The sequence below is a fragment of the Paramormyrops kingsleyae genome, chromosome 20 (assembly GCF_048594095.1).
Source record: "Paramormyrops kingsleyae isolate MSU_618 chromosome 20, PKINGS_0.4, whole genome shotgun sequence".
Classification (NCBI taxonomy): Eukaryota; Metazoa; Chordata; class Actinopteri; order Osteoglossiformes; family Mormyridae; genus Paramormyrops; species Paramormyrops kingsleyae.
In genome coordinates this window covers 8,841,236-8,859,670 of record NC_132816.1, presented here as the reverse complement: position 1 = coordinate 8,859,670, position 18,435 = coordinate 8,841,236, and the positions used below count along the sequence as shown (strand labels likewise).

Genomic DNA, 18,435 nt, shown 5'->3' with positions numbered 1-18,435 from the left:
AAAAAATAGTTCCTGTAATGTCAGTGAAAGTGGGACGGGCAATCGTGTCCAAACCTTCTGCATACCTAGAAAATTCAGTCCATAACTGATATAGTTTTGTCTGATATCACTGGTGCCATGCAGGAGTAAAAGAACTTATTACTGGAATAACTTCTCTTAGTAAATTAAAACCATGCTGCAGGTCCAATAAATCTGAGGCACTCAAGTGGCAAATAGATCATGAGGTGGACAGCAAAGCTCACTTTTTAGTAGACTTTTATTGCACGATCCTTAAAGGGACATTGGTAAAACAGAGGCTGAGAATAAACGCACACATGCATACTGGGGAGCCTTTACGGAGACAAAAGTGGATACAGGCAATAGAGACATACAGTAAAATCCAGTTATAATGGACTTCAAGGGACCTGGCAAAACAGTCCGTTTTATCCAAAGTCCGTTATATCTAGAGTTGCTGTATGCCCAGAATACAACTACAGGACACCATTTACTCATGCCACACCACAGCAGACACACTTGTGGTATAGATTATTATATTGTACATGTAGTAATCCAACTTTACCTGACCAGATGTGTGACTATTAATAATCCCGACTCCGTATCTGCGCTGGATATCACCGGCACGCCACACGCCTTGTAGGGCCTGCGGAGCTGCTTGTCCGTTATAGCCGAACAAAACTACAGCTAAATGCGGCCCTGGGGACTGAATTGTATGTCCGTTATAAACGAAATTCCGTTATATGCCAGTCTGCTATATCCGATGCTTTTTCTGCATGTTCGTAAAGGTGCACAGCCGGGACCAGTGGACCTCGTCCGTTATAGACGATATTTCGTTATAGGCAAGTCCACTATAACGGGATTTTACTTTATTTCAATTTTTTTTCCAGTTTGGCAGCTTTTAAAAACTTCAAATCTGAAAACAGATCAAAATAAATCCAACAAATGCAATACGTATGACCCTTTACTCTCACTTCTGCCTACATTCATTTTTGAAACATAAACGCGCTATAACATCTTTCTCTGTCCAGTGTCTGTGTTGTTTTGCCAATCTCAGTCTTTTCTTTTTATTGGCCATTCTGAGATACGGCCTTTTCTTTGCAATTCTGCCTAGAAGGCCAGCATCCGGAGTTGCCCTTTCACTGTGGACGTCGATTTTGTGGGTACTGTTTAATAAAGCTGCCAGTTGAAGACCTACAGTATGAGGCATCTGTTTCTCAAACTACACATACTAATATATTTATTCTCTCGCTCAGTTGTGCACCGTGCCCTCCCTCTCCTCTTTCTGTTGTGGCTAGAGCCAGTTTGCGTTGCTTTGTGAGTAGTACACAGCATTGTACAAGATCTTCAGTTTCCTGGAAGTTTCTCGCATGGAATAGCCTTCATTTCTCAGAACGAGAATAGACTGATGAGTTTCCGAAGAAAGTTCTTTGTTTCTGACAATTTTGAGCTTATATCCAAACCCACAATTGCTGATGCTTCAGATACTCAACTAGTCCAAGAAGGCCAGTTTTATTGCTTCTTTAATCAACACAACAATTCTCATCTATGCTAACATAGTTGCCAAAGGGTTTTCTAATGATCAGTTAACCTTTTAAAATGATAAACTTGCATTGGCAAACACAACATTCCACTGTAACGCAGGACTAATAGTTGCTGAAAATGTGCCTCTGTACACCTACATAGATATTCCATTAAAAAACAGCCGTTTCCAACTATAATAGTTATTCACAACATTAACAATGTCTACACAGTATTTCTTATCACTCTGATGTTATTATAATGAACAAAATACCTGCAAGGAAATTTCTAAGTGACCCCAAACTTTTGAACAGTAAAGTTAGAATCAATTCATACTTACTTAAGGTATAAGGATATTCATTTTTTCTACTATGGATTATTCACATATTGGTTTCTTCATTTGATATATACATTGAAAAATTAAGATGAATAAAGAATAATTAAACGTTTTTTTATGTTTCTAAATAATAGAATCGTGTATTATATAGAGCTTTCTTTTTATTCTGGGGTCTCTTCTCCCATCAGGCACTTAAATAAAACATAAATAAATGTAAAAAAAAAGTGCTTAAAAAGTCAGTTACATGTATTCTCTCCTCAGTGCAAAATTAATGATTTTAACAAGCAAAATGTGGAACACAAACTGTTTCATTTACACTGTGAACCTAATTGAATTTTATTTTTTAAATGAATGCATGCCGGTAAGCCTACTATGCTTATTTGGTCATTCTCATGAACAGAAGAGTCCTTAGTGAAATACAGTGTTTGAATTTTGTGCAGAACAATTGAGATTACCTTATTAGGTACACCATATTGGCAAAAATATTGGGACAACCCTCCAAATCATTGATTTTAGGTATTCCAATCACTTCCATAAAGACAAGTGTATAAAATCAAGCACCTCAGCTTGCAGACTGCTTCAACAAACATCTGCGAAAGAATGGGTCGCTCTCAAGAGATCAGTGTATCCAAACATGGTACCGTGATAGGATGCCACCTGCGCAATAAGTCCATTCATGAAATTTCCTCGCTACTAAATATTCCACGGTCAATTGTTAGTGGTATTATAACAAAGTGGAAGCAATTGAGAACAGCAACTTAGCCATGAAGTGGTAGGCCACTTAAAATCACAGAGCGCGGACAACGCTTGTTGAGGTGCAGTGTGCAGAAGTCGCCAACTGTCTGCAGTCAATAGCTACAGACCTCCAAATTTTGTGTGGCCTTCAGCGCAAGAACAGTGCATAGAGAACTTCATGGAATGGGTTTCTATGGCCGAGCAGCTGCATCCAAGCCTTATATCACCAAATGCAATGCAAAGCGTCACATGCAGTGGTGTAAAGCACGCCGCCACTGGACCCTAGTGCAGTGGAGACGTGTTCTCTGGAGTGATGAATCATGCTTCTCTGTCTGGAAATCTGAAGGACAAGTTGGGTTTGGCGGCTGCCAGGAGAACGGTACTTGCTTGACTGCATTGTGCCAAATATAAAGCTTGGTGGAGGGAGGATTATGGTGTTGGGTTGTTTTTCAGGGGTTGGGCTTGGCCCCTTAGTTCTTCATTCCAGAACCATTGTACTTTGTTAGTATTACAGTAGTTTGAATCATGTTGGTTTGGACAAACCACAATGGTCTCAGATTTTCTTTTTCATATGCAACAAAAGCTCTCAGTTATTAAGAATTACTTCATTTTTAGCCATTAATTTGTCCATACTGCTTTCTGCATGTTTTTTTTTCCATTTAATACTGTGTGTATACAAGCCCTGGACAATAACTTCTTTCAGCGTTGTCATCACAATCATATCGCATTTTTTGGCACTGCTTTGTGTCTGTTGACACAACTCACAACAACACAACCAACTCTCTATTGTTAGATAAGTTCGATTTGGCAGTACTTTATTTTGGGTAGATTAATCTCATTTTTGGTTTTATAATGATCACAATATTACTCGATGTGATATTGCAATGTGATTATCATGCAGCCCTAAATATATTGTAGCGTCTGGCAGACCAAGACATCACAGCAGCGAGAAAAAATTAAAGGAACACATAATCACAGTGTATCACCATGTCGGTTATACTTCTGGGGTATTGATCTGTCCAGTTAAGAAGCGTAAGCGATTGTGAATCAGTTTCAGCTGCTTTGGTGCAAATGAAAGCAGTAACAGGTGTACAGGAGGGACAACAGCAAGACATCCCCCAAAAAAGGAATGGTTTTGTAGGTCATGACCACAGACCATTTCTCTTTCCTTATCCTTCCTGGCAGATTTTTCTATATCTTTGCATTTTGCTAGTGCCAGTTTCACTACTGGTAGCATGAGATGGTACCTGCAGCTGATTAAGGTTGCACAGGTAGTCCAGATCCTCCAGGATGGCACATCCATATGTGCCATCGCAAGAAGGTATTCTGTGTCTCCCAGCACAGTCTCAAGAGTGTGGAGGAGATACCAGGAGACAGGCCTTTACATGAGGAGAGCTGGACAGGGTCATAGAAGGGCAAGAAGCCAGCAGCAGGCTGGGTTCAACTGGCATTTGCTTCTTTGTGTGAGGAGGAATAGGAGGAGCTCTGCCAGAGCCCTACAAAATGACCTCTACCACTCGTGTGCATATTTCGAACCGTTCTGTTACAAACAAACTCCATGAGAGTGGCATGAGGGCCCGCTGTCCTCATGTGGGACCTGTTCTCACAGCCCTGTACCGTGCAGCTTGATTGGCATTCGCCAGAGAATACCTGCACTGGCAGGTTCACCATTAGTGCCTATTTCTCTTCACAGATGAGAGCAGGTTAACACTGAGCATGTGACAGATGTGGAAAAAGTCTGGAGATGCAGTGGTGAACGTTAAACTGCCTGCAATATCATGATTGGTTTGGTGGTGGGTCGCTGATGGTCTGGGGAGGGTCACACAGACTCAGAGCCACCATCAAACCTTACACTGGGGCCGTGGGCTCTGGGTTCCTTCATGAGGGCCGCCCCCCCATATCATTGTAAATGGCCTGGTTAGGTTAATACCATTACTGAGTGCACCTGTAGGTAGGGGGGTTATAAAGGGGGGATTCCCTTCTCTCTCGAGGCACCTTTTGACCTTCCTCCTTGCACAGGCACATTTCTTTTTCTCTCTTCCCTTATTTCTTGATCTTTTTGTCTCTCTCTCTCTCTCTCCCTCTCTACATCTAACATACTGACTCTTCCATTGCATCCACAGCATGCCACTACATACATTTACATTCCCTGAGACATTATTGATTATTTTTGGTCTAATTTCAGTAAACTGCAGTTTTGCTTTAAAACTTTAGTTGTCATGTCCCTTTTTATGTTATGGTGTGGAACAAGTCCGCAGTAACAATGTACTGAAAGCAACTGCAAATTATAAGTGCAAAACAAAGTTTTTTTGAAAGATTTTACCACCCCCCCCCCCTTCCTGAAAGTGGTTTCCCCACTGATTTTTGATGCTATCCCCGATCCCGCTACCACACACATAGGTAAGAGTGTCTATGTCTCAGTGGAGCCTGACCATGAGTAGGTAGCTATGTGTCAAACATGTTTCTTTACTTCTACCACTCAGTAGAATAACAGACATTTACATTTGTAATCATGCTGCGTCTTGGTCGGTCTGTTACCACATGGGTGAATCTTTTGCTGTATTAGCTAATTAATGGGTGTTGCTTCTCTCCTACTGTAAACAACCTGCATGTTGTGTGTGTTTTGGGAGCCAACCAAAATAGAAAAAAACACCATTAAGTAAAAAAATGTCCGCAGTAATATCAAAGGCAATTTGATAAGATTTTCCTAAGAAAAGAATGAATATGATAAATTTATAATGTATTTAAAACACTTGACTGTGCCTTCTTAAGTTATTTACCAATCACTTGTAGTATGTAATTGTAATAAAGGTTTCCTCTATATACATTTAACTGCACTACTTTTACTGGCATCTTTTGTGGCTCTTGAAATTTTTTTCTGTTTATTGGCTTATTGTGTCCCCCAACAGTGAAATGATATTTTCACTAGAGATGGGCGATCCACGTTTTTTCAGTTCCGATCCGATTTCGATACACAACTGCCGATACCGATACAGATTCCGATACAAGAGCTCTTTTTACTTTGTTAAACTTTACATATTATTTTTTTTAAGCTAGTAAATACAGATGGAAAAAATGTATGACAAAAAATATTTAATTAGGCTACTACAAACATACATAACGTACTGTTCCACTTCATTTGTTTTAAGCGTTTTTGAGGCATTTGCAGTTCAATATGAATATCTTCAAAGCAAATATACACAAGTGGCGAATGCTTAAAATTTTAACAGTTTTTCTCCCATTGGCATCAGCGCAGTTACACTTTTGTTGCGATGGCAGCCCCTCTTGTATCACAAGCAACGAGTTCGCAAAACAGTCCAATTAAGTTAGCGACTCCCAAATCATCCATTGCTTTGTTTTGTCTCGCAGTTGGGATTTTCCATTAAACGCTATTCCCACCTCAAAACCTTATTTTACATAGATTGCAAAACGCTGTGCTTCCGGTTTCTGTTAGAAGCCTAAAATACTCCCAGATCGTCACGTCTTATCTTACGCTCCTCGTACTGCGAAGGGTATGCGCATGACCTCAAAGCAGGCGGAAGTCACTGTACTCACACCCACTGAGTAGCAAAAAAGATTTAGGGGCAGTGATAGCGTTCGATTTGAATTCCGCAAAAACACACATGTAAAATGGGAAAGAGCTGTCGTGCGATTGATTGCCAAAAACTAAATAAGTAAGTATAGGACGTGGATCGGTCACGCATGGCCGATTCCCGATCCGTCAAATAGGTCTGGATCGGCGCCGATACCGATCCGAATATCGGTATCGGCGCATCTCTAATTTTCACCCATGAGTGCATGTAGTGTATGCATTAAGTGTATGTCCTGTAGCACTGGGGATTCCCATTGGGGAGCGCAGCATGCTGGACTGGTGCTAGCAACGTGAATAATGTAAATAGTTGTGTATAATAAGTGTCTATTGTGTTGTCATGTTGTGTTTTATTGTTGTATAATGTATAGTGTTTGGTGTTATGTGTTGGGAATGTGGATGAGTTGGTGTTTTATGGTTCTGCTCTGATGCCTGGGTTTGCCAGACACTGCAGTTTGTTTATGAAAGTATGGGAAAATCACATCCTGTGTTGGTTCAAAAGCCAGCATTTCACAATCCACCCAGTTTTGCAGCAGCACAAGGACATGCACTGTAAGATTGCAAGGACACACTACTTGATTTAATTCTATTTTTTTTAATTCATATTAATTGAAATAATTACTTTTAATCAACCAGTCATTTAGTCTAGTTGATTCACACACGAGGTGTGATAAGGCAGATGTCACTTGAGGCTTGAGCATGAATTGAAAAATGCACTTTGATAACTGATACTTTATTGATCCCTGTAGGGAAGTTGTCTTTATGTCTCCCCCAACTTGATTTTTGTAGGTGAGAGCAAGCTGGCCATGAAGGGCAGCCACCCATAGCAGAGCCCAGGGAGCTGGGGGTTAAGGACCTTGCTCAAGCAAATGTGCCGAATCATAGGCGCAGAGGCTTAGCCCACTGAGCTACACCATGCCGCACACGCTACACTTAAGTCAGTGGAAAAATTTATATTATTGTCTTTTACATGTGACATACACTTACCTTTGTTTATAAGTTTATAATGTTGTCCAAATACTTATCTTATCTTTGTGATAGAAATACATATGAAATGTTGCAGAGCTCACTCACCATTTCTCATTTTCTGATCTGTATTGCAAAACTTGGTATCCAGAGTAGTCCTTTCCATCGAGGTCATAGATTTTGATGTCGTTTTCATCAATGTTGAATGCTGGACATACAAAGGAAACTTTTTTTAGAATCAAACTTGCAGATTTCGATTTCATAATAGTAATGGCAATTCAATAATGGCATTTAGATTTACACGTTTACCAAAAGTGTAACAATTATAAAAGGAAAAATGGAGAGACAGACATGCATGTCATGTGCTGAAGAAATGGATTCATGCACCCCTCTAATAGCAATGAAGTAGGGCTGGGCAGGGTGGCTCACTGGGCTTCACATATGCCAACAGAAATGTAATAGTATATACCACAGTATTTTGGGAGGGGGCATGATAAATTTCGCAATGCCCCCCAGTACAGCAGTGTGAAACGTATGAAGGTATGAAAAAATAGGTAACTCCAAGCATACTCAAGGAATGTGGTTTTCAGTTCTGCCTCTAACTGTGTGTGTGTGTGTGTGTATGTGTGTGTGTGTGTGTGTGTGTGTGTGTGTGTGGGGGGGGGGGGGGTTGTGCTCCCATTGTGTTTCTGTGGGTCTCCTCCCACACTCCAGATGCATGGCATGAGTAGGTACTGTATACATAACCTTGTTCAGACATAAATCACAGACACCGGCAATATTAGCCATTGCTCTATTTTATAAAAGCAATTCCTACTGAAAGCTCTGAATCGTGTATAAGCAGTTTAGCTGTTGACATCCATTGAGAGACTCAGATGACATCACTGCCACTGAGTAGACAGGGGTAATATTTCGCTATGCTTGCCCAATTTAGCTTGTTTTTCAATAAAGAACTATGACAGATATCCATCATTGGATGGTTATGGAGGTACGGATACCGATGTCAGCACGCTTTGAGTGGTGGGTGCTTTGTTATTCATGGAAACAAAGTACAAATTAGCCATATTTATTATAGAGCCAGGCAGACCAAGACATCGCAAGAGCAGCGGAGGACAAGGAAACTTGCTTGCAGGGGTAAAACACGCTCTTTAATTTCAGTATATAACAGGCACCCAACAAGCACCGAACCGAATATAACCAGGGAGAATCCTGGAGGCTAGATTCTGGACATCAATATACACACACAGTGGCAGATTTATACACAGTTAAAAACACGCGAGGATCATACAGGGTACACATGTGCACATAAGACATGGGCAAACACACGCGCAACAATAGGGAATACAACTATAACCATAACTAGAACATCAGGACATACATGGGGGACATTTACAATTACACATGGGGCATGCTGGGATATGCAACTCCCACCGGCAATACAATATGTTTGTAACACCATTTCAGAGACAATGTAGCAACAAACAAGAGGAAAAAAGGACTTCCTCATGGTGTAAGTGCAGCTTTAGCAATACAGCTTAATATTTCAATATGAATTACCCAGCATGTTAACATAAGAATAACATTGAATCCCACCACTACCCCGTACCAGACGACCACTAATATTTACAGCAGCAAAAAGTATCCTTTGGCCAAGCCCCCCTGTTCAAGCACCTGCCTGTAAAGTCTGTGCATGTCACTGTTATTCATAATGAATGTCACATTTGTAGTGACGCCTATAGAATAAATAATTTAACTGCGATTTTGTGTACCATAGTGAAAGAGCACACCATACAGTCAAAAAAAGTAACCCTATCCATCTGACAACCCAGAATTAATTGCAGAGATGCAGATATCAGTTACAAAATCCATACGCAGCGATAAGCGCTTCCTCCCCCCACAAGCACATACATTCACACTCACACTTACACAAATGCAGACACACCCACACACATCATCAAAGACACACGCAGACACCTACACAGACACCCCCTACAGATACCTGCACTCTCTCACATACTTCAACTGCTAATTTAATCAAGAACCAGACAGCAATGTTCAGCTGATTGCTTTTGCTCACCATTGATGTTACTGGTCTGTGTCAATGAATACCTTTATTGAATCCTGTGTTGGTGTTTTCACTCAGATATCGACTGAAGCCAATGTACTATCACCGAACTTTAAACCTTCAGAGCTTAAGTCATCATTATTAACTTTAATTAAAATTGTGAGTTATAGTGATAAACTTAATTAATAAATCTATTAATTATTGTGAATTAAATTTTTATTAATTTCACAATACTTTTTAGGAGCAAGTAATTTTATGAGACTGATTACTTAATGAGAATTATACCCACAGCACCTACAGAAATCAGTCACAAAGTCCCTCAGATAACCTGGATGATACCGGACATGAAATGGTCTTCGAGGAAACTCAACTGAGTGTGTGGCTGGGCCTTGAGGCGGCTCGACTGTGGGTTCAGATGGGTATGCATCTAGTTCCATAGGCAAGTGAACTATTTTGAACTTTTATGCTATACAATTCTGGTGCTGCCACCAGGCGGAAGCAGCTAGTAGCAGAGTAGTGAGGCAGAAATGCAGGTAGTAGGATGTCCTGCCAACCAGGGTAGCAATTGTGGGTTTGGAAATACATTGAATGGCCTGAATATTAGACTGAAGTGGGGTGAGACCCTCAGTTATGAGGCGGAATCCCACAAACTCAATGGCAGGTACAGAAAACATACATTTTTGGCTAAGTGTGAGGTGGTGTTTAGCTAGCACCTCAAACACTCTATGTAGGCATTCACTGTGGATGGCAGCTGTAGGTCCATGGACAACTATGTCATTGAGGTAGATGACCACTCCAGGGATGCCAGTGAAGATAGTAGCCATAATCTTCTGGAAGCAGCTGGGGGCAGAGCTGAGCCCAAATTGGACTGTGTACTGAAACTCTCCAGCATGCGCCACAAAAGCCGTGAAGTTCCAGCTGGCAGGTTGGAGAGGGATCTGCAGGTAGCCCTGACGAAGGTCTAGTATTGTGAAGATCATCGAGTCATGAAAATGGGAGGTGAGTTATAATTGATATATAAAGTATCAATTAATTAACTGGCTCAATTATGCCTTCCTCCAGCAGGCGGCACAGCTCATCTGCTATGGTGAGCTGACAGTTAAAATCCAGGTACATCCAGTAGGGAGGATTGAGGGGCGGTGAAAAGGTTGAAGCCCAGTAAGTTCGCACCATGTTGTGAGATGTGAAAGGGAAAGTCTGGGACTAGTTTAGAGCCATAGCAGACTGATAACCGGATGTAGCCTACCATGTTCATTTAGCCACATAAAGCAGTAGTGGCCTTAGAGTGTGGCATGTGGAAGAAAAACTGCCATACATACGGCACCGCTGTGCATTTGACGTAGATTGCATGCATAAAATGGACTGTTTCGGTATTGGAAATATGTGAGATCTGCTGATCTCCAGGCCGAGCACACTGGGGATCATTGGGGATCATTCTATGGCTTATTATTGTGAAGGAATACACAGGCAAGAAAACAGGAAACATGTGAAACTAATAATTAGCACACCAAAAACTAGAAACAATAGCTACATACTGGCAAGTACAAACAGTAGACCACAAGGAGAATTAGACAAAACAAGACTGGAACAGAACAGAACACAAGCAGGGAAAACCTAGGACAAGAAAACTAATAGAAAATAAAGACCGGGAAACAAAAATAAGAAATACAAATAAACAGATGTGACTGGTCCCTGACCAGCGTCAAACCCATGGTTAGAAGGTTACAGTCTATCCCACATGCTCCACCTGTTGAGCCATATGACAGTCTGTGGAAAAGAAGAGCACACCAGGGCTGAAAGACCAGAGACAGGGAGGAGAACAGGATGGCCAGCAACACCTGCTGGCCAATCGGGGAGGAGACACAAAGGGCAGGGTCGGACGGGTGCTGACCCTGACAGGTTAGTTCCAGGGGAAAATGAATATCTTTGATTTTGCATCCATTTGGTAACTTGATGTGGTTATCTGATAGATAGCAATGCAGGGTGAAGAGTGAATGAAGATGTCATGACCTGCTCGTCCGATCCTCCTGTGTGCCACACCCTCTCATTTACATTGTGTGAAACCCCAATTGTTATCAGCTGTTTCGTGTTATTTCTGCGTAGTCCTGTGTATTTTAGTCCGCGTCTGAGTCCATTTCCCTAGGTCTGTCATTGAAGTCTCTTGTGCTAGTTTGCCGTCCGTCCTTCATTTATTATTATTTGATGTACTCCCTTACAATAAAGCCCTCGTTTCCCCGACTACCTGGACTTCTCCAGCTCTGTCCCCGCATGGCCTGACAGAATGACAGACCTCCAAAAGAAGACACTTCACATCGGTGAGGATGAGTAGCTCAATCTCACCGACGAGGTGCTTTATTGGCTGCAGTAGCCCATGGTCCGGGAGGATCCAGCTACCCTAGCCCTAGCATACCAAAGCCGGGATATCCTAGGTGTCCCTGCCCAGCAACGCGCACCGAGCAGAGAAGGTGCGCGAAAACCTCCGGCGGGTGAAACAAAAATTGTACGTTTTCAGCATCTGGCATGCCACTCACGATTTCAGACTCACGCAGGAAATCTTACGGTAAATCTATATTAATCCATTATAAACCTAAAATGAGCTACGTAAAAAGTGTACTTACACAGTTAAATACAAAAGCAGACTATTTACAAGGTAAGAACTGATTTGACAGTCAGGTGCTGATTACATGCACTGTTGATACAACTAATAGGCTACTTAAATATACACTCACCTAAAGGATTATTAGGAACACCATACTAATACGGTGTTTGACCCCCTTTCGCCTTCAGAACTGCCTTAATTCTACGTGGCATTGATTCAACAAGGTGCTGAAAGCATTCTTTAGAAATGTTGGCCCATATTGATAGTATAGCATCTGATAACCGGATGTTGATGGAGATTTGTGGGATGCACATCCAGGGCACGAAGCTCCCGTTCCACCACATCCCAAAGATGCTCTATTGGGTTGAGATCTGGTGACTGTGGGGGCCATTTTAGTACAGTGAACTCATTGTCATGTTCAAGAAACAAATTTGAAATGATTCGAGCTTTGTGACATGGTACATTATCCTGCTGGAAGTAGCCATCAGAGGATGGGTACATGGTGGACATGGTCAGAAACAATGCTCAGGTAGGCCGTGGCATTTAAACGATGCCCAATTGACACTAAGGGGCCTAAAGTGTGCCAAGAAAACATCCCCCACACCATTACACCACCACCACCAGCCTGCACAGTGGTAACAAGGCATGATGGATCAATGTTCTCATTCTGTTTACGCCAAATTCTGACTCTACCATTTGAATGTCTCAACAGAAATCGAGACTCATCAGACCAGGCAACATTTTTCCAGTCTTCAACTGTCCAATTTTGGTGAGCTCGTGCAAATTGTAGCCTCTTTTTCCTATTTGTAGTGGAGATGAGTGGTACCCAGTGGGGTCTTCTGCTGTTGTAGCCCATCCGCCTCAAGGTTGTGCGTGTTGTGGCTTCACAAATGCTTTGCTGCATACTGTACCTCGGTTGTAACGAGTGGTTATTTCAGTCAAAGTTGCTCTTCTATCAGCTTGAATCAGTCGGCCCATTCTCCTCTGACCTCTAGCATCAACAAGGCATTTTCGCCCACAGGACTGCCGCATACTGGATGTTTTTCCCTTTGCACACCATTCTTTGTAAACCCTAGAAATGGTTGTGCGTGAAAATCCCAGTAACTGAGCAGATTATGAAATACTCAGACCGGCCCGTCTGGCACCAACAACCATGCCACGCTCAAAATTGCTTAAATCACCTTTCTTTCCCATTCTGACATTCAGTTTGGAGTTCAGGAGATTGTCTTGACCAGGACCACACCCCTAAATGCATTGAAGCAACTGCCATGTGATTGGTTGATTAGATAATTGCATTAATGAGAAATTGAACAGGTGTTCCTAATAATCCTTTAGGTGAGTGTACATCACACTAAATAGTTAGACATTATGATCTTCCGGACCTTTGCTTCAAGAAATTTTCTCTAACTGGACCTCTTAAAATTTTAGTTGAATACCCCTGCAATAGAGCTACTGTATTGAACTAATTAGATTTTTTTAAATCCCAATATCGCAATATATATTGCAGAAAGAATCAATATCACAATGTGATTTCTTCCCAATATCGTGCAGCCCTAATATACCTACATATATATACATATATATGTATATATAGCAGTGCCGGGCGGAATGACACAACAAAAGACACACAGTGGGAAAGTTATACAGGCTTAGAACACACAAGGATTGTACAAGGCACACACAAGACATAGGCAAACGCATGTGCGACAATAAGGAAATGCAACCATTAACAACAACAACAGTACAAGGGCTATTCACATTACAGACAGGGGCTATTTACAATTGCATGCAGGGCATGCTGGGACATGCACCCTGCTGGCGCTACAATATTTTATTAAGTGTTTTAAGTACTTTAGATATATAAAATACAATATCTCAAGTATTTTTTACAAATTACATCTGATTTTTTTCCCGTCCTGCAAAGTACAAATTAAAAATACTTAAATATAATTAAATATGTATTTTAAATGCTATATTTAATTGAAATACTTCCCATCTCTGTGTGCAATTGCTCTGCACCATTTGGAAATGTGCAAAGTTTTTCAAGGCATGTTTTATTTATGTTGCTCTTTTATAAATTTCACAGCCGTTTTGTTCATATGAAGACTTTATAAATGTGCCCACTGGTCCTGAAATATAGCCATGCAAAATATTTACAATATCTTAGCAGTGTGATCCTTAACAAAGCTAAGGAAATCAACAAAAAAGCAAGCTCAAAAATGCTTTCCAAATCATAACAACCATAGATACATTTATTTCTCCAGCAATTCACGAATGACTACACAATAAAGAAATTCTTCTGTATAAATCCTTTCAGAAAAGCTACAGAATGTAATCCAACAATGTGGGACTGCCTGCTGATACAGATATCTACACAGATATGCACTCTTAACACAACCAGATACACCTACTGTATGCCCAGGCTACTTCCTTGCCTTCTGGTCATGTCCTCCAAAGTACTAGTTTTGGTAAGATGTCACTGCCAAGCTGTTATTTTAATTGGATTTACCATCCTAGCATCTACATTAACTTAAGTAATAAGTACTGCAACAATTTCTTAATAAGCTAAAATTGGCCAGAGGAACACATTTAATTGTCTTTAAATGATGCTGAGCAAACAAGTTTAGGTCATACCAACGATGGTCTACAGCAGTGGTGGGCAATCTTATTCACAAAAGGCTGGTATGTATGTAGGTTTTTGGGACAACCTTTAGGTCAACTGTTCAAACCCAGCTATAAGAACTCTTCAGCCAATCAGTCCTCTAATTAGTAATCTAATTAGGGAGTTGCAGTGAAAGCCTGCATACACGGACAAGATTGCTCACCCCTTGCCTTTATACAGGCTTGAGTGTTGTAGGGGTAGAGCATTTTTTCCTGGAATGGCCTTTCTCTAGCTTTAAAGCTAGAATTAGGGTTATACAAAGAAATTATGAAATAAAATAGTTGATTAATGTTATATTTGCTATTATATTCAGTTCTAAATTGGTTATGTTGATTTGGCACATATTAACCATTATAACTAGGATTTGACAATACCTGCCTAATTAGCATATGATGATGCCTATAGTGAAACATCACGGTGGATGATGATATGGGGGGGTTATATTTTTATGTTTCTTCTACACTTTTTAAATAACTATAACATTTAATTACTATTAATTTATTACTATTTCTATTTTTTTTTGCATTTTGAGCCCAATCACAGCCTATCCTCTGCTATTCACCCGCTCTTTCCTCCCTTTTCCTTCATATGGCATGTGTGAGTCTCAAATGTGTACTTCAGTACTTATATAAGCTTGTTATTTTGAGTGAGCCAGTGCAAACCGTGTAGTCTATTTAATCTATTTTAACTACACTGTCAGGAAAAAGTACCAATTTGTACCTTTGGTACAATTACTTGTCACTGGGCCTGTACCCTGTAGGATCTACTGGTTGTACATTATCTGCAGGTACATGTACGGTTTAAGGTACAGAAATGGACTTTGAGGAACATTTTTGTACTATTCAGGGTATATTCATTGTGTTTATACCTTGGGGAACAAATCCTTACCATGGCTGTACCCTTTCATTCTGACATTGTAGGCCAATTTCAATTATTTAGAATTTTGTTAATTTTGTATAATTCATTTCGTTCGCGTAAGATCTAGTATTATTTGTTTAGTATTTTTTCTTGAATGTTTAAATTGTATTAATTGACCTCTTTTGAATGTAAAACCTAAATCCCGAGTTTGAGCCTAGACAGCGGGCTGTCGTTCTGTTTGCTGTCTAAATAAAGGTGTGATTGGGTCCAACTTCATTCTTTTTTTGCGATTTATAATAATTATTTGTTTTATTATGACTATATTAACTAATCAGAAAAAGTAATTACTTTAAGTCGCTGAAGTACGGCTAGGTGGTTAGCCTAAACTAGGGTGAAATGCAATGCGAAATATTAGGATAACAGGCAGGATGTGAGAATAAATCAGCAAGTATAGTCATTACAGTATTAGTAATTAATTATATTATTTCCTAAACATGAAATATTATCAGGGCGATAAATGGCGTAAATGGTTAGGCTAATAATATAACGATTATGAAGAATTTAAGACGGGGACGGCAGAGAACGGGAGAGTTCGCTCTGTAAGTAGTTCTTAAACCTCTTTTTCCGATACAAATGAAGACTAAATAAATTATAAATGTCTGCGAAAATCTTCGTGGAACATAGTGTTTTAAGAATCTTATGATTTTCAAAATATGAGAGTATATTTAGGAAGTTAAAATTTAATTACCTACAGTAGGTTATCATTTCCTGTAATGCAATTTCCAACAAGTATCAGCTAAACATCACGCACACATATATCATGATGATGGTGGAACAATCGGAGGGTAAAGTGACGGTTGTTGCCTAACGACGTCATGTTTAACCGTATAATCTGCTTCTTCCAAATTCTGCTTCGCTTACTAAAAACTACACGTATTCACTAAATCAAAAATAAAATTAAGCCAAATTTGCCAATTGATTTTTTATTGATTTAAGAAAAATGCGATCACAACGCTGCCGCCTGTGATATTTAAACCCGAAAAACCCTTACCCTTATTGGCACTGCGAAAATATATTTTCATTTATTACTTATAATTAAATATACAAATAAAGAAGTTGAGAAAAAAAAGGACTGCAGCAGTAGTTAACCAGAAAAGGCGCCTCTTTCTTACCTATGCCCCCCATAAGGCAGTTGAACAACAGTAATAAAGAAGCAGAAGCCATCGCTGTTCTCTTCTTTTTGTTTAATAAAGAAAGTGAGTAACTGTGAGCCCTCAAACGATTTCCTGTGCTTTACCATAACGAGGCGTTACCTCGCATTCTGACCCTGGGAACGAGATGTGCAGTTACGTTTCTGCTTTCGCAACTGTATTCACCCGCCGTTTGAGGTGTGAAGATGTGTGTGCAACGTCTATAAAATGACATTTAAACTTTAAACATTTTAAATATGCATGTATTAATACCACAGTTTCAAGGGAACAAATTATATGCATGAGTTAAACGACAGGAAGGTGTATTTAAACTGCAGTTAATTGCATTATTGGCGTCCTGGGTTGGTACACAAGATACTTTTTTGAAAATATATATATTTTTGGTTTCATTTCAGTGTTTTGTTACTGCTTTTCGGCAAAGGAGAGGCGCAAGATGTTGGTATTAAACACACGAACATAGTTCACGGCAGTAAGTTTCATCTGATGTGGATTTCTTCTGTTACCCTCTCTCTGTCACCATGGGCGTAAATTATGGGGGGGATAGGGGGGTTGTAGCCCCCCCAATAAATAAAAACCAGCTAATACAACCCCCCCAATAATCATGTTTCCCCTGTAATGGTTGGAGACCTCAAGCCCCCCAGTGTTCCAGCCAAAGTTACGCCCTTGTCTGTCACACACACAGACATTACATACAAACACACACACAGTTCAGTTTAGTAAGTTTTCACAGAAGTTCACAGAAGTTTTGAATTTCAGTGTCTTGATTTTGATAAAAAATTATATTTTATAGATCAAGGATATTGTGATAACTAAAACATGCTTGCTACTTTTTACTTAAAAATGTCATTTTCCTTTTACTAGTCTTTGTCTTTATACAGCCAATTTAACTTAGTGAAGACCCTGTCTGTTCACAAATTAAAGAAACTGCAAAATGATGTTAAAGAATGATTTTATTACATTTAATGATTGTTGCAGCTGCCCCTGTGGACTGGTATGACTCTCTTTTGCTATGGAATCAGGTGCTTCATTTGAGTTTGTCTGTTTAAGTGTAAATTGTACGTATGCTATCATATATACATGTTTGCAGCAGTGCGAGTGAGAAGCTGACAGATGCGGGTTTAATGTAGGCCTATTACAATTTTGTTTTTCTAATACAAAAAGTCTCTGACAAATTGAAGAAATTTTAAAAAGTGTTGCAGCCTCTCCCCTAATTCTTGTTGTAAACATTCATAGTTTATTCATGATGCATATGTTTCTCACATTCTGTCATGTTCACTTTTTGTAAGTGCTCTATCTCTTAGTAAATATAACAGCAGCAGCCGAAAAGGGAAGCTGTCTGGGGCGGTGTGTGACGCTGTCCCGGATCAGAAAGTCACTGGTTCATAGTGAAACGAAATAATAGCCTTGTCTGCACTCATCTGCAGTAGCTAAGATGAACATGTTGACTTCAGGCCAAAGGTCTCACATTCCACATTCTTCTATCTATAGAAATATGCTGAAATAACGGGCCAGCACAACTGCTTTCGTTATTTTTTGGTTTAATATTTTTTTTGGTTTAATAATAACGTAGAAAAAATTTCAAACTAGCCATGGTCTGATCTACCACTGTTGAAACATTGTCGAATTACTCAAGTGTGCAGTTAGTGGGCTATAGAACAGCCTGACGAGATTAATGAACTAAAGCAATTCTACAAAGAGGAACTCACCAAATATAGATCACCAGAGAATTCAGTCTCTTTCAGGATGTAGTTGTTTGCTAGTTTCACATTCAGTCATCTGGTATTCTTTCTTCAATAGCTCTTGAATGGTTAGTGCAACAAGGTTAACATAGATTAATTTAATTTTTCTTGTAATTAAGACAAGCAGCTACAACATCATTATATTCAAAAACTGATGCC

General features: G+C 39.9%; 1 protein-coding gene across 1 annotated transcript in view; it reads right to left on the bottom strand.

Annotated features, from left to right (window-relative positions):
• LOC111850807 (integrin alpha-L) overlaps positions 1–16,650 on the bottom strand; it is a 59,080-nt gene extending 42,430 nt beyond the window's left edge. Inside the window, exons 1-2 of the mRNA XM_023825090.2 lie at positions 16,499–16,650; positions 7,251–7,350 (exon numbers count right to left, since the gene is read on the bottom strand). Coding sequence (XP_023680858.2) covers positions 7,251–7,350; positions 16,499–16,550 — 152 coding nt within the window. The 5' untranslated portion in view covers positions 16,551–16,650. The remainder of the gene's footprint in view (positions 1–7,250; positions 7,351–16,498) is intronic.
• Positions 16,651–18,435: the final 1,785 nt, after the last annotated feature.